The sequence below is a fragment of the Hippopotamus amphibius genome, chromosome 3, assembly GCF_030028045.1.
Source record: "Hippopotamus amphibius kiboko isolate mHipAmp2 chromosome 3, mHipAmp2.hap2, whole genome shotgun sequence".
Lineage (NCBI taxonomy): Eukaryota > Metazoa > Chordata > Mammalia > Artiodactyla > Hippopotamidae > Hippopotamus > Hippopotamus amphibius.
This window is the reverse complement of record NC_080188.1, coordinates 77,377,898-77,396,953: the sequence shown is the minus strand read 5'-3', so window position 1 is coordinate 77,396,953 and position 19,056 is coordinate 77,377,898. Positions and strand designations below refer to the sequence as shown.

The following is a 19,056-nucleotide window of genomic DNA, read 5'->3' as shown; positions in this document are numbered from 1 at the left end:
ATTTATTGACCAACTGAGTGGTGATTTTTCTGGAGATTGGTCTTACTGGTTGACCGGTAGCTGTAGGAATGGTGGAAGGTGGCACGCAGTGGAGGGACCATGAATGTGGTCCTGTTGTTTGGCTTGAGAGAGTGTGTTTGTTTCCTAGTGCTGCCACAACAAATTACCACAAACTGGGTGGCTTAAAACAACAGAATTTTTTTTTCCAGAAATTACTCTGGAAGCTAGAATTCAGAAATCAATATGTCAGCAGGGCTCTAGAACCCTTCGAATGCTCTAGAACCCTTCCTTGCTTCTTCTGGCTTGTGCTGGTTGCCAGCTATCCTTGGTTCTTCACATGGCCATCTTCCCTCTGTGTGTGACCGTGTCCACATTTCCCTCTGCTTATTGGAGTACCAGTCGCTGGACTACCCCCTAATCCAGTAAGACCACATCTTAATTTGATTACATCTGCAAAGCCCCAATTTCCACATAAGGTCCCATTCGTAGGTTCTAGTAGACATGAATTTTGGGGGGACACTATTCAACCCAGTGCAAGAGGGCTGAATAGAATGTCAACTATGCGATGATCTCAGATTTTAAAATGTTAATGCACACCAGGGTTTCTCAACCCTGGCACATTTTGGACATGATAACTCTTTGTTGTTGCAAGGGCTGTTCTGTGTCTTCCAGGATGTTTAGGAGAATTCCTGAGCTCTACTAGGTGATAGTAATGCACCCCACCCCCCTGAGTTATAACAACCAAAAAAATGTTTCCAAACACTGCCAAACATCCATGGAGGGGCAAACTTGCTGCAGCTGGAAAACCACTGGTATACAGGTATAAAATGGCATTTTCTCAGAACTGCATCTTTTAAAAGAGTGTTGTTCTTCGGTGAGTGCATTAGGTCTTTAAGCCAATTATAAGCTACAAAATAAATAAATATTAGGATCGCCCCTGTTGTACCCACAGTATTAAGACATCTGGGGTGATGCCAGCCTATCTCCAGAGAGGGTTTTCCAGAGGTCAGAGGTCAGGCCTCTTTGGTTTACTACAGTATGCTGGGGCCTGGCATAATTTAATGATAATTACAATCTTAACAACATATTGTTAAGTACTCTGCTACTCTATATGCATTACCTCATTCACATAGTAAGTGCTCAATAAATATTTGTAGACTGAATGCTCTTGGGTGGAACTGAATATATGCACGAATATAAGCTTTGATCTCTGGTGTCCTAGGAGGAATAAAATAATATTCACTAAAGAGAAGGAAATTTCTTCCATTGATTCTCTTCTTTTGATGGGGGAATTTTGATTGTTATATAAGCACTGATACTGTGGCAGATAAAATTAGGACCTAATATCAAAGGATGCTGCCTATCTGCTCTGCTGTGTGAGAGCAGCATTTATCTTCATTCTTCTGGTCTGAAGATACTGTGCTGTACTGGACAACCATGGTCTTTGCCCTCTGGAAAATCCTCTCTGTGGTTAGGCTGCCTCACAACAAACGTGACGACATTAGTATATTAGAGGGGACACCAAGATTTAAAGTACTTGTTTGTTCTTCAATGGATTCATCTTTCATATCAAGTTATCTACAGGAAATGCTTGTCTAACAGTGACTCCTCTCTCTCTTTAGGACCACTGAAGCCAGAAATAACTGTCTCCTACATTGCTGTCGCAACAATATTCTTTAACAGTGGACTGTCACTAAATACGGAGGTACTGTCACTTATGGGGCACATGAAAAGCAGGGAGAAAAATTTAATTTGTGCTTACTGTTTTGAAATTTCAGATTCCTTTTGTAAAACCGTGTGTAGGTATAGTCTGAAGGCTTCACTATCACAGAAGATAACTTGGACTTCTGCAAAGGACTTGCGTTTTGTACCTACGTATTATAGACACTGTGTAGTTGGGCAGCATGGAGACTGAGGGTGTGGTTATAGTGGGTATATTTTTAATACAGTGACTGAAGTGAAACATGTACTTCAGGTCTACCTCAGATTGTGGTGGTCACTATAGCGGCCTGGGGCACACTGGAGTCATTGATGTTTAGTTAGGTTTCCATAACTTGTGGATCATTTTTTGCTTCCAGGATTCATGCTGCTCAAGTGATGCTTCTTATGTTATAATTTTTAACTAATTTGTGTTTTTTTTTAAAGTATATTTGCTGGCATATCTATTACATATTTTTTAGCACTATTTATTTGTTTATTTATTTATTTATTTGGCTGCATTGGGTCTTTGTTGCTACGCGTGGGCTTTCTCTAGTTGTGGCGAGTGGGGCTACTCTGTTGCAGTGCGTGGCTTCTCATTGTGGTGACTTCTCTTATCGCTGAGCATGGGCTCTAGGTGTGTGGGCTTCAGGAATTGAGGTGTGTGGGCTCAGTAGTTGTGGCTCATGGGCTTAGTTGCTCCGCGGCATGTGGGATCTTTCTGGACCAGGGCTCAAACCTGTGTCCCCTGCTTTGGCAGGTGGATTCTTAACTACCGCACCACCAGGGCAGTCCCTCTATTACATATTAATAAACATTTTAAGAGAAATGCTGGAATTTTTCATACTAAGCCACAATCTATTAATATCATGAAGACACAGGTAATGTTATTTACTGATCTAGGCATCACTGAACATGGGATTCTTTTAGAATTAAACAAATCCAGGCATTTTTACATCCAAGACAGGAATGTGTAGAATTTATGATTCTCTTTTGAATTGTAAGAGAAGAAAAAAAGAGAAGATTCCTACTTACTTTTGAAGAAATTACATTGAGTTTTTAAAGTTGTCATTCTAAGATGCTTATTCTTATGTAGATAGAGAAATCTTACTATGTCAGGATTTTGGAGTTTTTTGGAACAGGCTGTAAAATTCTGTTTCAGCATTATGTCTTGCCTTTATTTTAAGTTTATTTTCTTTTATTTTAAGTGTGCTTGGACCAAATTTAGTTACATTCTTCTTTGACCATCCTAGTAGCGACATGGAAAAAGCATGGTTTTACTAAATTTATGTACTCGGTAGTTGTCAGGTTGGTATAAATCTTATTAATGGGGCATTTTTGATATAGATGGGATCCCTGTGTAGTGTCTGAGAAGTTTCGTCTCAAGAATTCAAAATAGTCTCATTAATTACTTGCTCTTTTGAAAACTGATGTAGAATGGGATTTCCTAAATATGTTGAATTCAGTTCTTATAAATTATACTGACATGAAAGGACTACGATTAGTGCTTGAGGGGGCCCAGGCTTTTTCTGTCAACACCTGAGTTCTACTATTGGTTCTCAACTGTGGGACCCAGTGATACAGAAGGCTCGCTGCCACTCCCGTGGTGCTGGACTGATCTTCCCTGGAGGTCTTCCTGCTGGCCTTGGCTGACACTCTTTGTGGAGCAGCTGCCTCACCCAAGTCCTCTGCTTGGGACGTTGCTCTAACTACGTCCCCTGGTGGCTGCTTAATGGCTACAGCTGTTCCTTATGCCATGGGAAATCTGGCAAGATTTGATTCTCTCCCTCCTTTAGCTTCTTGCTTAATACTCTTCTGTCAAGCAGCCAACTTTGTGGGATGCAGGAGCTGAAGAAGGAAGAATGTCATACTTACCGGCATTTCTCTAAGGACCAAATTCTTCTGTAAGTACCTAGGAAACCTTCAGAGTCATCCAGCTAATTTGGATCTAACGATGAAATGCCTTGATCCTGTGCTTTAGTGTGGTGTCTAAGTAGCCATCAAAGCCACTTCCTCCATTAAAAACCCTTTTCAAACTAATACAACATTAAGTCATTTTCAAGATCCATTTAACTTAAGATGCCCTAGATTGCATCATTGTGTAATGTTAAACCATCTCTAAGCCCTGTTAATTTCCCAGGCAACCGAACAGTTGTAAGTTAGGAGGTAGTGATCTTCTTGTTATTTGTTTTCTAGCGTTAACAATCTTAAATTAGTTTCAGCTGGGACTGCTATTTTTGTATCCTATTCGGTCTTGGAATAGTGCATTTTTGCACACAGGAGACAGTAAGTTATTATCAACTTGAGTTTATTTGAAAGTATTTGCATTGGCCCCACTCAAGTTTGATTTATAGTAAACGTTTCATGTAGTATTACATTATACATTGTTGTAATGATGTGTATTCTAAAATGTTTTGTTCATTTATTAAAGTTATAAAGGACTCTGTTGATACTTCATGCTAAAAAGATTTAACGCTAAATCTTCAGTTTTGTGACTGGTGATTTCTAGTTTGTGAAATACCTGTTGAAATGGTTTCTGAAATTTTGTTGTAGTGAAATGAAATAAGGTTACATTTGAAATATATTTAGCTAACTTCAGACCTACAGTTTCAGAGGATTTGTCGCTTAAGAGACTGTGACAAGACCAGTCTCATTTAAACAAGGACCTATTAAGAGCCTGTGGCCGCAAGGCGCTGCAGTCTTGTACACTTGTACTTGGCCTGAAACAAAAGCAAAGATGAGCAGGAAACTCAGGGCCTGAAAAGGGTCCCCACTAGGCCAGAATATGCAGGGTTTCTCTTATTTTCCTAAACAGATCATTTTTTAAAAATCCCATCAGCTTAGAAGTAAATACAGCAAATTCTAAACTTGAGGCTCTTGCTGCTTGTTTCCAGCCCAGAGCTATGAGCCTGAATCTCAGAAAGCCAATCCAATAAAGGTCAAATAAGGGTTAGGAGGGAAATTGGTATATAATGAAAATATTTCAAAGTCCCAGTCAGAGCCCCTGATTTTAAGCAATTCTTGATGCTGTCAGTGAGGCCCTGGTATGTGGAGTATCTCCTTAAGTTTATTTTAGTGGAATTCGGCCTGTATTACATGTGAATAAATAAAATGTCATGTGGAATCAACTCTTCAATTATTCATGATGATATTTATTTGAGTATGTGGCCCTAAATCCTACACAGATACGTATGGAATAATACTCTTTGGAATTTCGTAGGGTTTACTTGGTTCTTCTTTTCCATTGCAACCTTATTTTATCTTTAAGGTTGAATGAAGAAGATATAGAAAACAGAGAACACTGGGTTTTTGTGACAGTCCTGAAAATCCTTCTTGGAAACACTTCATGTCTGTTATTTCCCTGTTGTTAAGAAGCCCCTGAGGACTCACCGTGGTGGCTCCTTGTGATTCATTTTGCTAGGTTCTTTACTGTTCCATTATTCTGACACAGTGTCAGTTGTTTCTAACTGTCATTTATCAGGTCAACTAGTATTTTCTAACTACATTTTATTTTTTATAACTTTTTTCGTGATTACAAAAGCAGTATTCCCCCATGTAGAAAGATTAGAAAGGATAAAAGTAACTGCTATTAACGTTCGTGTGTATTTTGGTTCTTTTTTCCCTAAACATATTTTTTATAGATAGACTTTTAAAAATAAAATATCTAAAAAATTGTATATCTCAATATATGTATATATGTATACACATACTTGCATAAATGTACACATATACATACATATACAATTTTATTTTTATGTGACTGAATAATAGTAATTTTTCATGTAATATGATATCTCATTTAATTTTTCTTTATATTTGAAAGTAAGATAATTTATATTTTATTTACTTTTATTTACATAAATCAAAAGGTACAAAACTATGTATGATGAGAAGTCTTCTTTTCACCCCTCTACTAAATATTCATTTGTCTTCTCTGGAGGCAACCAATGTTAACAGTTTCTGTGTATCTTTCCAGAGATATTCTATGCAAAACATACATATGTGTATCCCCCCCTGCCCCCGCCTGCGTCAAACGGTGGTATTTTATACGGTTTGCCATCTTACCTTATTTTACTCAAAACACATATCTTGGAGACTGTTTCATATCAACACATAAAAAACTCCCTGTTTCTTTTTGGATGCTGAAAAATATTCCATTTTTGAATGTGTCTCGATATATTTTCCTCGTTTTCTATTGAATGACATTTAGGTAACTTAAGAGGTTTTGCTATTATAAACATTCTGCAAAGGATAACCTAAAAATATGTCATTTCCTACATTTGGGAATATATGTGAAGGATTAATTCCTTGAAGTAGAATTGCTAGGTCAGATGAGATGTGCAGTGTGAGTTGTGAGAGATAGCCCAAGTACCTAGAAAGGAGGCAGGTTCTGGGTGAGTGTTTATTGCCTGAAGGAATGAGTTGCCAGGTTGGTCTCCATAGGTTGTGCCAATGACACGCCTGTTGGTTAAGTAGGGAGAGACCCTGAGTTCTTATATCCTTGTCCTACACAGTGTTAACATAGTTTCTAATAGCTCTTAACACTCTGTTGCTACCGTCAGTTATTTAGTTATTCTCCCACTTTTGGACATTCTTCCAGACTTTACTGTAATAGATAATGCTGTGACCATCGATCAATTCTATATATAAATGCTTGTAACCACTTTTTATATCCTTAGGAGAAATGCCTAGACATAAAATTTCGGAGTCCAAGAATATGAATCATATTATAACCCTTGAGATATTTTCCCAAATTACTTTTCAGAAAAGTTATAACGTTTTATATTCCTATGAGAAGTATATGCAGATGCCTTTGTTACTGCATTCTGGCTAACCATTTTATTTTAATTTTTTTTAAATAAAAAAATCCACTGATGCTTATTTGATATTTATGGAATATCACTGAGTGTGTTTGAGTGAGATTTGGTTTCAAGACTGCTGAGAATTCTTGGAACTACTGGTGCTCAAGTTTTCCCTGGGGTGAAACTACTGGTTTAGTGTAAAGATGGCTCCTTTTATTTTAGCTCTGATCCATGGACCCAGTGTGGCTTCCAGCCTGCCTAGTGTTTCGCAGTTGCCCTGCATTAAACCCAGATTGCCGGAAGTTCCATAGATGCCATTAGGGACGTGTTGTGATTAGGCTGGAACTGCTGTGTAACATGAAGGGAGATGAATGGTGGCAGCTGATGAGACAGATCGCAGAAAGTGGTGACCACTGAATGAGTCTGCATTAACCTGCAGTTTATTACACCATAAACTTTGGCTAACGTCTCTGAGGCTAGTGCATGACTTACTTGAACTAGGGGAGGTGGGAGACATTTTAGTACTATGTTTATAACCAGTGAATCTCTGGCATCTTTGTGTTTAATGACCGCCTGCATGTTTTATATTTCTACTACTTTCTGAATTTATTTCCTCTGAATAACCACATACCTCAAAGAAATTCAAATGTAAGTGCTTTTAGTTTGTCCATATGGAAATCCCAAAGTTTACTGGAGTAGCCTTTTTCAGCCGTGAGACTCACAGCATGTGCCTGGTGTGTCATGTTTCATGCAAATCTCTTCTCTCCTGTGGCAGCGGTGTTGCATGGTGGAAGAAGCAGGCGTGTGTGGGTTTGATAGCATGCCAGAAATGGGTTTGATTCTGAACTTCACTCTCAATCTCGATTTCCTCATCAGTACTGTTGGGATAATAACGTCTTCCTAACGGGGTTGTTGTCAGCGTTAAATGAGATAACATACATAGAGTGGCAAGCTCAGAGCATGGCATAGAGCTGCTCTTCAGTCAATGTTAATAAAGAAATCTAGTGAGTAGATCTGGGGAATAAAGCCCTTTTGAATCGTAGAATATTGTTGGGGAAAACATTTTTAAAAATTAGGATTTGTGTGTAGATTTAGTAACATCTTGCCAAACTGAGGCCTTGCTAGGTCTGGTATCATGAATAGAGGTTAATTATCATATTTAATTAAAATGATAGGTCCTGCCAAAAGTTTTAAACAAGATTTTGTTTTAGATAGTTAAACATACATGTTTGTTTATAGTGTCGACAATTCTGACATCTATACTAGCATAACGGTAGTTAGCTTAGTCCTGTTCCAGAATTTTACACATTTGAATTGTTGGGGTCTATGTTTGAAAGAAATTAGAATGTTTCAGAAATTTTATATAAAAATACTTTATAATCATGAAAACTTTTTTGTTTTCTTAAAGTCTATCTCTTATGTGTATGCTTATAGGTAAAAATTTTAGCTATGTAATAACTCAAAATTGATGGATATTAACTAGACTTATTGTGGTGATCATTTTGCTTTATACACAATGAATCATCCTGTTGTATACCGAAAACCAATATAACGTTATATGTCGATTATATCAATTAAAAAAATCTGATTCATGTGGTGTTGTTTTGGGAGCAGTCTCTGCAGAAATAGTTTTCTTACCTTTGTTATTTTGTGTCCTTCATTTTTACAGGAGCTGACAAGTGCTTTGGTGCATATAAAACTACATCTTTTTATTCAGATCTTTACACTTGCATTCTTCCCAGCAGCAATATGGCTTTTTCTTCAGCTTTTATCAATCACACCCATCAATGAATGGCTTTTAAAAGGGTATGTTTAAATATTTTGAAGGGTCCACTTTTAATGGGGCATCTTTAGTGACATTATCATTTCTATGGCAATTTTATACAAAAGTGCGCATGTGTGAAATCTTATAAGGAAATAAACACTTTTAACATTATTATTATCCCTTAAAATGATAGTATTTCATCAAGGAAGCTCATTAAAGAATTTTATAACAGAATCTTAAAATATCACTCTTGCTTAATCTTAAGGTTCTAGGAGAGACGTTTTTCTGTTGGGAGAAAAATGGAAGGCACTAGAGGATGTTAGATCTGTGTGCATGTGTGTAATGTAGGCTGTCAGTTGGGTGCTTTAACTTTTGCATTCTGTACCTTAACAAATGTATACAGCTACTGGCTGACTATATGTGTTTTAAAAATATATAGGAAAGAAAAAAATGTATAGAGGGTACAAACATTTACTTTTTCACTTGTTCTGTTTTATGTTTGATAGGATAATTGAATTAGCATTAGATTTTTATTAGAATCTTTTCTCCCATTAAAAATGTTCCCATGTGAAGTTGTTGTATAACAAGGGGAGTCCAACTAGAGGATGGAAGATGCCTTAGAGGACTGGGGCGGGGAGGGTGGGGGGGACTCGAGGGGGGGGAGTCAAGGAAGGGAGGGAATACGGGGATATGTGTATAAAAACAGATGATTGAACTTGGTGTACACCCCCCCCCCCAAAAAAAAAGTTCCCATGTTTGTTAAAAGGATTTAATGATTTTTAAAAATTATTTGAAGTGGTTCATAACTAATCACATTTTAGCATCATGGTATAAGAGCTAAAATACTGAACTTAAAGCCTAAAGATTGCATTCTGACCTTGTTCCTAACTTGCTTTGTGACTTTGAGGAAAGTCATTTAATAGTTTTGAACCTCAACTTCCCTGTGTATAAAGTGAGGATAATCATACTTTTATTGCCTGTTTAATAATGATGTTGGGGATCTCAGTTGAGATCACTTATTAATTCATTTGTCATTTATTTAGCTCCTACTGTTTGCCAGGAATTATTATAGGTATGGGAGAAACAACAGTGAACAAAACTGGCAAGTGCCAGTTAGTTTTGCATGTCACGGACACTCTAGGTGTGATTGTCAATAAACAAGTAAATAGATGATCAAGATATAGATAAGTGATGTGAAGTAAAACTGTATGATATGGTTGAGAGGGCAGGCTGGTCATTAATTGAGACTGCAGAGTTCTGGGGGCAGATGATCTAGGCAAAGGAAACAAAATGTGGAAGGACTGGAACAAGCCTGGTGTGTTCTAGGGTCAGAAAAGTGACAGTGATGGTCAAAGCCTGATGATGTGGAGGACAAATAATGTGACTTGGGGTTGGAAAGATGGATAGGATCCCAGTCATGCAGAGCCTTGTAGGCTTGTAAAGCATTCAGGTTTTATTTTGAGTGCTGCAGAAAGCTACTGGAGGGATTTAAATAAGAGAGTGATGTGTTTCTGATTTATATTTGCAAAAGATTCTTCTAGTTCTTGTATGAAGAATAGATAGTAGAAGAGCCTGAGAGAAAGCTGGGAGACCAGCTTGGAGGCTAACGTGGTGAGATAGCAGTGCACTAGAAAGAAATGGAGGTGTAGAGCATATATTTTAAAAGTACAGATCTCAGAACCCATGGGTGGATAGGATGTGGAGAAGAAAGGACAGGGAGGAGTCAAGGATGACTTCTGGATTTTGGGTAATTGGTGGCATCATTTGCTTAGCTGAGGGAGAAATAGGTTAGGACGAGAGGGGGAAGTCAAGAGTGCTGTTATGACCAGATTGAGTTGGTGAGAATGAACATAAAATTTCACCAGAAAGCATAAAATGGTACATAAATATGATGACATTATTTTAGAGCAACAATGTATGATGCGTATTAAGTATCAGTATTTACTGAGTATCTGCCTTTTATGAAGCACTCAAGAAATTGGAAGATATTAACTCATTTTCCTTGTGTTCAGGGAACTTGCAATTTAGCTGGATATGTAGGACATAAATATGTAAAATAGTAACTAATCAAAGTGGGGTGGCATGTGATTTGTTAGATGAGTGGTGTAATCAGTTAAAGGGGAAGAGGTTCAGCAGGGCTTGTGTACCCCTAAAGTAGAGAATTCAAACATGAGGCATTAGTGGGAGACAAAGATAAAAAGTTTCCTTAAGGCCAAGTTGCAGAAGGCCGGAACTACTGGGCTGAGGCGTTTAAGTTTGAATCTGTAGATGCTGGAGAGTTCTTAAATGTGCAAAACAAACAAGAGAACAACACGCTAAAAGTGGTCATTAAGGAAGATTATCTGATAGTACAGTCCGGGGTATGTAAGCAGAGCAGAGCAGAGTTAGTAATCTCAGCATGCTAACTAAAAAAAAGCCTACAATTCTCAGCTCAGGATATTAAACTTAAAGCAGTACAAACTCAGTCTGCCTCACTTAGAGAAAGCTCTTCCTCACTCACTTTTTCTCTCTTCCCCTCCCACTTTGAGAGTACACACCCAGTATGTTAATTGGAGGGAGTTGCTGACTCCTACGTCAGGATCCTGTTTAAATCACTGAAATCACTATATTCTGAGCACACACTCTTTATCTTGCTGTGTTAAAGGGAAAGAGTGGAGGTAGAGAGAGCGTTGAGTAGGCTTTTAGAAATGTCCAGATTTGGGTAAAAAGAATCTGAAGGAGGATGATAACAACAGTCATGGGAGAGAATGGAAAGTTGGTTGTGGCGATTGATTGGTTTATTAAGAGTGAGTGGAGCTCCACTTAACTCCACAGTTTCAGACTGGATCATTAGGAAAAAACTGTCCCACTGACAGAAATAGATTGAGAGGCAAAACTGATTTCTTAGCAAATATATAAATTCAGCTTTAGACATATTTAGTGTGAGGTGGCAGTTATAGGCAGCAACAAATCTGGGAATGGAGGTTAGGGCTAGAAGTATAAATTTGTAAGTATTCTTATAGATTCAGATTGCAGATAGTATTGAGAAGAAGACAGGAGTAGGCAGCAAAAAACTAGAGTGGGTGGGTTTAAAAGATAGGAAATAAGTTAGAATGATGATGTACTATGGCAACGAAAAGAATAGAGTGCTTTGGGAAGCAAGGAGGTAAGAAGAATGAAAAAAAGGAAAAGGATGTTGGGATTTGGTAATTAGGAGATCACTGGTTACTTATAAGTTTACTGCTTTTATTAGAAGGGGCATAAGTCAGATTCCAGGGGAGTAAAGAGAGAATGAGCTTTGGTGTCATGGAGGTAGAGCACAACAGTGAACCACAATGGAAAAGTAGGATTACATCCTGAGGAGGCAACAGTGCTAATTTTGAGGTTAGTTATCTACATTTGTGTGTTGAATGTTCTGCCTCCTTGAAGGCAGGAATGATGTCTTATACTTTTTTTTATACCCTTGTGTAGTATCCTACCTATAGAAAGTATATGTATTCAGTATATATCTTAGTGATTTTTTTTTAAAGATATGGAGAACTCTTCTTTGTGCATAGAAGGGAAGAGGCCAGAAAAGAGGGAAAGATTGAAAAAGTTAGAACGATTGAGAATACCTGAGAGGACTTGTTCCTTGTGTTGGTGGTAGAGAATAAGGCAGAGAGCCTAGAGAAGTAGGCTTTGGTAAGGGTCCCTAGATTCCAGAATAAAAGTTTAACCCTAAATAGGCAGCTTTGTGAGTTTGGTCATATTATTTAACTCCTTTCTTAACTTCATTTTTCAGAAAAATGAGAATAATATCTTAAATACTTGTGAGGAATAAATGAGTAAAGTGTCTAGAACAGTATCTACTACAGATGGTAAAAGCTCAGTAAGTATTAGTGATGGTGAGGGTGATGATCACAAGGGAGGGACAGAGACTGGGAATTCAGAGTAAAACAGGCTACTCCAACATCACTTGGGAAGATAGGCCTTACAAAAAGATCACATTGAAGTGAATTGAATCAGAAATTCCATATAAGGTTTTTTCTTAAGTTTTCAGTCAAAATTAATTAAAACTTTTATTTTTATTTTTTTCTTATTTCAGAGCTAATATCATTTCACTGCATTAAGAGTAGACAATACATTATTACAAAAGTGAATAAAAATCACCTGTGATCCTACATTCAAAATATTAGTCAGATACTGTGTGTTCTTGATTCTTTATATACACTTTTCACTTTAGTTGGGCCTTGTCCCCAGAATGTATACTCTGTATGAATACTGAGGAATGTTTTTTATCTTTAACGCTTGGATTTACTACTCATAATTTCATTTGCTCGTCACGCAATATGTTTTCTGTTCTAAACAAAAAGAATAGACTTCTTGTCACGATCTTGGGAGTATACACATAGTTTAATAAAAAACAAATTTAGAATAGACAGAATTTACTACAGGGTCTGAATCTAAGAAGTATAAGATTGTATCATGCCTATTTTTATAATGATATTACAACAACATGAAAATGTTTTTTATGAGATGTAAGTTTGAGAATTGCTGCTTTGTAGAAAGGAATCAGCAATTGTAAGCTTGTCTTTTGTTAAATACTTTTGAGCTTTGGAAGAGGTTTTAAAGTTTTATTTTTGCCAAAAGCCTTCCTATAAAAAATGTAGGGAAAAGATACCTAATAATAACTAAGATTATATACACTTACCAAATAATTAGCTATTTTGGTTATCTTTCAATGACTACACTCACCACTTGCCTGTTTTTTGAATTGTATAAGAGCTTAAATAATTTAAAAAATGAAACCACCCAAGTCCATGCAGTGGAGTGAGAGCTTCTACTAAGCCATGTTGGGTCGTACAGAATTGTCTAAACTCAACAGGGCATGTGTATCAGTAAACATTCTCCTATTTTCATTTACTCAGCTCTGATATTTTAGAATGAATGTAGTGAAAACTATTTATAATTGAAAAACAATTCTATTTATAGTCGCTTTTTCTTTGTTTTTTAGGTTGCAGACAGTAGGTTGCATGCCTCCCCCTGTGTCTTCTGCAGTGATTTTAACCAAGGCAGTTGGTGGAAATGAGGTGAGTCACGGGGCTAACTTTGTTTACACATAAGTGGGTGCTATCCTTTTATTTTATATTTCATTTTATTTTATGACGAAGGAGTCATGTCACAGAAAGCACATAACCGTGGCAGCTTATAAAAGAGGAGGGTGGATTCATGTATTAGGATGATGCTAAAATTGACGATAATGAATGGGATTTAGGATTTCAAAGAGAAGAGCAAGGGAGGTGAATGAAACAGAGATGGTGATTTTCTACCTCAGTGGAAAATGAGGAGACAGAGGACAAGGAATCCAAGGCAAGGGACTTTTACATCCAAGACTCATGAACTGAGGACACCTGCTACGACCATTCCTCAGTTCTTAAAAAATTTGTAGCAAGCTAAATGTATAGATAAAGGCAGTGTAAGTTTAATGGCAGGTGAAGATGACATAAAAAAGGAGAAATGAGGCTAGATTTCTAAGATGAGTTCAAATAAATTATCCAACTTCTAGGGAACTGTGGCCAGAGAAGAGTGCTTGTATATTGGGATGGCAGTTGTCCATTTCGGAAGCTACCTAGAGGTGGTTCTTCTTGGCCAAAAGGCCCTACAATTTTGTACTGAGGAACTCTGCTTTGTAGTAGCTTATTCCTCCTTTTCCACGAATGTTTTATTTTTCAGAAAAGAATACTGTTGAATGAGGGAGGAGATAAGGGGTTCCCATTGTGATTCAGTCTTGGGATTTTGCTTTCTTTGCATCTGTTTTCATCTTCATTCACTTTATTCAGTACCTGCTATATTACTTTTTTAAAAAGTTTATTGAAGTATCATTGCATACAAAGACATATATATATATATATATATATATATATATGTATATAGTGAAACCATCACCACAGTTGAGATAGTGAACATATTCATCAACCTCTTTTTTTTTTTTTTTTTTTTAATTTTTTATCTGCGCTGCGAGGCATGTGGGATCTTAGTTCCCTAACCAGGAATCAAACTCGTGCCTGTTGCATTGGAAGCACAGATTCTTAACCACTGGACCGCCAGAGGAATCCCATATTCATCACCCTCAAGAGTTTCCTTGTACCCCTTGGTAATCCCTCCCTCCTGCTGTCTTCCCCAGGCAACTTCTGATCTGTTTTCTGTCACTGTAGATGTTTGCATTTTCTAGAGTTTGGTATAACGGAATCATAGTATGTACTCTTAGTTTTTTTCCTTTTCATCTTTTACTCAGCATAAATTATTTTGAGATTCATGTATATTGTGTGTATCAATAATTCAGTCCTTTTTATTGCTGGATAGTAGTATTTTGTATGGATATGCCACAATTTGATTATCTATTCACTTGTTGATGGACATTTGGGCAGTTTCTACTTCTGGGCTCTGCACATTTGTGTACAAATCTTTAAGTGGACATATACTTTCTCTTGGGAATACTTAGGAGTGGAATGGCTGAATCATCTAATAGATCTGTGTTTTAGTGCTTTTTAGCTAAGGGAAGAATCACCAATAAATATGTCATCTATAAATAGCTTCTGGAGTGGACCTTATCTGTCAATATACAAACACTCTTCTTTACTACCAGTGTATGTTTAACTTTTTAAGAAATTGCCAGTATTTTCCAAAGTGATTGTACCATTTTACACTTTAAATAGAAGTGTATGAGAATTCCAGTGTTCCACGTCTCATCAGCAATTCGTGGTGTCATTCTTTTTAATTTTAGCCATTCTAATATGTATGTAGTGGTTTCTCACTGTGGTTTGAATTTAACTTGTGTTTCCCAGTGACTAATAATGGTGACCATTTTTATCTTTCCATGTGCTCATTTGCTATCCATGTCTTTTCTGGGGCAATGTCTAGTAAATTTTTGTTTTTTTAAAAATTGGATGTTTTGTTTTCTTATTGATGAGCTTTGAGAGTTTTATCTATTATGGATACAAGCCCTTTATTTTATCTGTATGCTTTGTAAATATTTCCTCCTAGTCTCTGGTTTGTCTTTTCAATTTCTTACCAGCATCTTTTGAAGAGTAGAATGGTAGTAGAGGAAGTAAAAGGTGGATGGATTCTGTATGTATTTTGAAGACACAGGATATGCTGATGAATTGGATGTGGGGTATGCGAGAAAGAAAGGGGTCAAGAGTGACTTCAAGGTTTTTGACTGAGCAGTTGAAAGGATGGTGTTTGCTGAGATGGAGAAGACTACTATGTGAGAGCAGCTTTGGAGAGTATTTAGTCTGGGTAGGCAAGGCTACACTGTGATAACTAAGAACCCCCAAATCTCAGTGGCTTGTTAGGCATATAGGTTTATTCTTGCTAATGGTACCTGTCCCATGTGGGTCAGTGGGAAGGCCTTTGCCATCACTAAGGAAGCCTGGTTAGTGGAGGCTCCATGTCTTGAAGATACACCACCTGGTTGGAACACAAAGCATTTTCAGTTGCCACAGGAGGGAAAAAGAGAGATTGGAGAATCACAAGTGGGCCTTTCATGTCCAGGCTGGAAGTGATATGTGACACTTGCGCTCGCGTTACATTGGCCAGAACAAGTCATGTGGCCTAACCATGTGTTGTCATTCCTGTGCCTTGAAGGGGAGGGGAATTGGATGTTGATGAACACCTGTAATGTAGCCATTTGATAAAGATCAAAAGCTTGTTTTTATGATGTGTCAAGATGCCTACTACATATCCAAATGAAAATGTCCGTGAGCAAGGAGACATACAAGGGTTGAGAGTTGAGGGAGTGGCCTAAGCCTGGAGACATAAATTAGGGAGTCATCAGTGACTAAATGGTATTTAAAGCCAAGATTGGGGATGGATTTCCTTAGGGAGAGGGCATAGATAGAAAAAAGCAGAGGTTCAATGTTTGAGCCCTGGGACCCTCCAACATTAAGAGGTCAAGACAATGAGGGCAACCAGCAAGGGCAGCGGAGAGAGTGTAATTAGTGAGACGGAAGGAAGAACAAGAGAGGGTAGCATCCTGGAAGCCAGGTGAAGAGGCGGTTTGAAGGAGGGGGGTACGATGAGTGGTGTCAGATTCTGCTGATGTCAGTTGCATAAGATGAGTTCTGAGAGTTGATTGCTGAATTAAGCTATATGGACATTACTGGTAACCTTGACCAGAGTGGTTCTGGTGGAGCATAGGCGCAAAAGCTTGCTTAGAGTGGGTTTAAGGAAAACAGGGAGAGAAGAATTAGAGACAAGAGGTATAGACCACAGTTATGACATCCTTTGTGACAAAAGGGAATAGAGAAATGGGGCTATTATTAGAGAGGAACGGGGGAGGAGGTCAAGATTTTTTTAATCTTGTGGAAAGGATGGCATGTTTCTATCATAATGGGAATTGTACAGTAGAGCGGGAGCTGTGGATTTAAGAGAGAGTGCTGGAGTAATTTATTTGATCAAGTGGGAGAGAATGGTACCAGGTTATATGAGCTTCTGTAGGAGCTTGGACTGTTTATTCATAATAGGTGAGTAGGCAGAGTCTGTGGCTATAGATCTGTGTAAATGAGTAGAGGGGATATACTTGGGAGTTTTCTTCTGATGACTTTTATTTTTCACTGAGAGCAATGGTGGGGGTAAGTGCTATGAACGTTTGAGATGAGAGGAGAAAATGTGGAATTGCCAGCTAGATGAGGAAAATGAGTCAACCAGAGAGGATGGCAGCATTGCCAGGCAGCACCAAGGACCCAGCTGAGTTCTAGCCATACATTTAAAGTGAAGCCAGGCATCATGGATGTCACATGATGATGTCACATAATAAGCCACATTTAACTTCTTGGTGTAGAAATGGAATTGGCAGATAGTTGGATTTAACCAGCATTTCATTATGCCAAGTGATTCTTTCAGTTGCCACATATTTAGTGAGGTAGAGAAGTTATCGAAGCCTTGGATTAGCGCCTGCTATGATTATCTTTCTATTGCCATGAAAGAATTTGAGGGAAGGGTCTCTTTTGGTCTATCTGAGACTAGTGGTAATTGATTTAACAGTGTCATTTATCTCTTCTTTCTAATGTGATTCCTTTAACCTTTTTGTTCTCAAATGACTTTTGGCAGAAGTTCAAAGTTCACTCATTTTCTTGACATTAATATATAGCATTTGAAAGTGTATCTACGTGTTCATTCCCTAGTAGATATGTAAATTATTTACATTAATGTTGCATGTTAGTAATGTTGAATTTATTAACATCTTTGTTTTCTTACATCACTGGTCTAGTTCTTTTTTTTTTTAATAAATTTATTTTATTTATTTATTGGCTGTGCTGGGTCTTCGTTGCTGCACACGGACTTTCTCTAGTTGCTGTGAGCGGGGGCTACTCTTCATTGTGGTGCGCAGGCTCCTCATTGTAGTAGCGTCTCTTGTTGTGGAGCATGGGCCCTAGGCGCATGGGCTTCAATCGTTGCGGCACATGGGCTCAGAAGCTGTGGCTCACGGGCTCTAGAGCGCAGGCTCAATAGTTGTGGCCTACGGGCTTAGTTGCTCTGTGGCATGTGGAATCTTCCCAGGGCAGGGCTCGAACCCATGTCCCCTGCATTGGGAGGCGGATTCTTTACCACTGTGCCACCAGAGAAGTCCACATCACTGGTCTAGCTCTTTAAGTGTTTATAATGTGCAACTTCATGATTGTCACGCATTTTTGTAGTCTTGGGGAGTAAGATACAATTTTTCATAAATATGGAAAATTGAGCTTCAGAAATGAAGCTTGTAAAGTCTAGTTTGGTCATATCTTCTGATGTGAAGTGAACAGATATTTTATATTTATATCAGATTATGGAAGAAAATGATCTGCAGATAAAGATATTAGATAATTTTAAGTTTCATGTTTTTTTAAAATACTGATATAAGATAAATGAATATAGGGTTTTGTTGAAGTAAATGTAAGGGAAGATTAATCTTCTGTATCATATATTGGAAAAACCTAATCTAAGGATAGAAAGTGAGTTTTCTGGTGCATGTAAATGAACAGATCCAAAAGCCAAGCCTAATGTCAGGTGCCATTAGATGAAAGTTTTGATTCTACTTCGCAATGATTGGCTGCCCTGCCTTGCGCACGGTGGCTATCCCTGTGCTTTCCAACTGACCATTCTTTGCAGTGCAAAACTTTTTTCCTTCTAGATTTTGTGTTATTAAACTTTTTGACATTGAGTTTATGCTCTCATATACTTATATATACATCTTAGTTACCTATACGCATGTTTAGCATATGCTCGTCTTAAAATTTTAGTGCGGCTGTGTAGCATGTTTGTATTTAATGATTTTGGGAACGTATGCAGATGTAATAGTGTCATTTGAAATGAGTCTCTTCATTTTATTTTGCAAAGTTGTTGTATAACTTAGGAGGAATTTTTTTCTGTTACTTATATACGTCTTATTGTAAATGCTTTTTCAGTAAAACTGTTAGTTACCAAAAGGTTTTGTCACGGATTGAAAGTTATTGCATCTCTTAAAGTCATATCTTGGACTTTGCTGAGAATAGCCTTATTACTTATTGTTAAAGAACAATTTCCGTTTTTATAACTTAGGTTGTTTTTGTTCAGTGAGCCAGCTAGAATTTATAATCATTTTTAGCAGCAGAGGGAACTCAATGTGTGTGCCTAACAGCGCGTGTGCGCCGGAATGCCAGCACAGCCTTCAGGTGTTAAAGTGAGGCTGTTTAAGGGCAGAGCTGACTGACAGTCTTATTTTGTGGCTTTTAAATTTTAAACTACTTTCATTTAAATATTGGAAACTTGGTTAGGTTCTTTTCGTGACTTATTTATTCATTCCAGTGCTTTAAA

General features: G+C 37.6%; 1 protein-coding gene across 10 annotated transcripts in view; it reads left to right on the top strand.

The window, feature by feature from the left end:
* SLC10A7 (solute carrier family 10 member 7) overlaps nucleotides 1-19,056 on the top strand; it is a 249,193-nt gene that overhangs the window by 4,843 nt on the left and 225,294 nt on the right. For 7 of the 10 annotated variants that reach the window (XR_009052642.1, XM_057727483.1, XM_057727484.1 and 4 more), the window contains exons 2-4: nucleotides 1,623-1,705; nucleotides 8,170-8,306; nucleotides 13,238-13,313. Coding sequence is in view for 9 of the 10 variants with exons in the window: in XM_057727483.1 (XP_057583466.1) it covers nucleotides 1,623-1,705; nucleotides 8,170-8,306; nucleotides 13,238-13,313 (296 nt within the window). In the remaining variant the exon portion in view is untranslated. Of the gene's footprint in view, nucleotides 1-1,622; nucleotides 1,706-8,169; nucleotides 8,307-13,237; nucleotides 13,314-19,056 lie in introns of those variants that run through there. The other 3 variants (XM_057727485.1, XM_057727490.1, XM_057727486.1) reach the window with 3 other exon arrangements.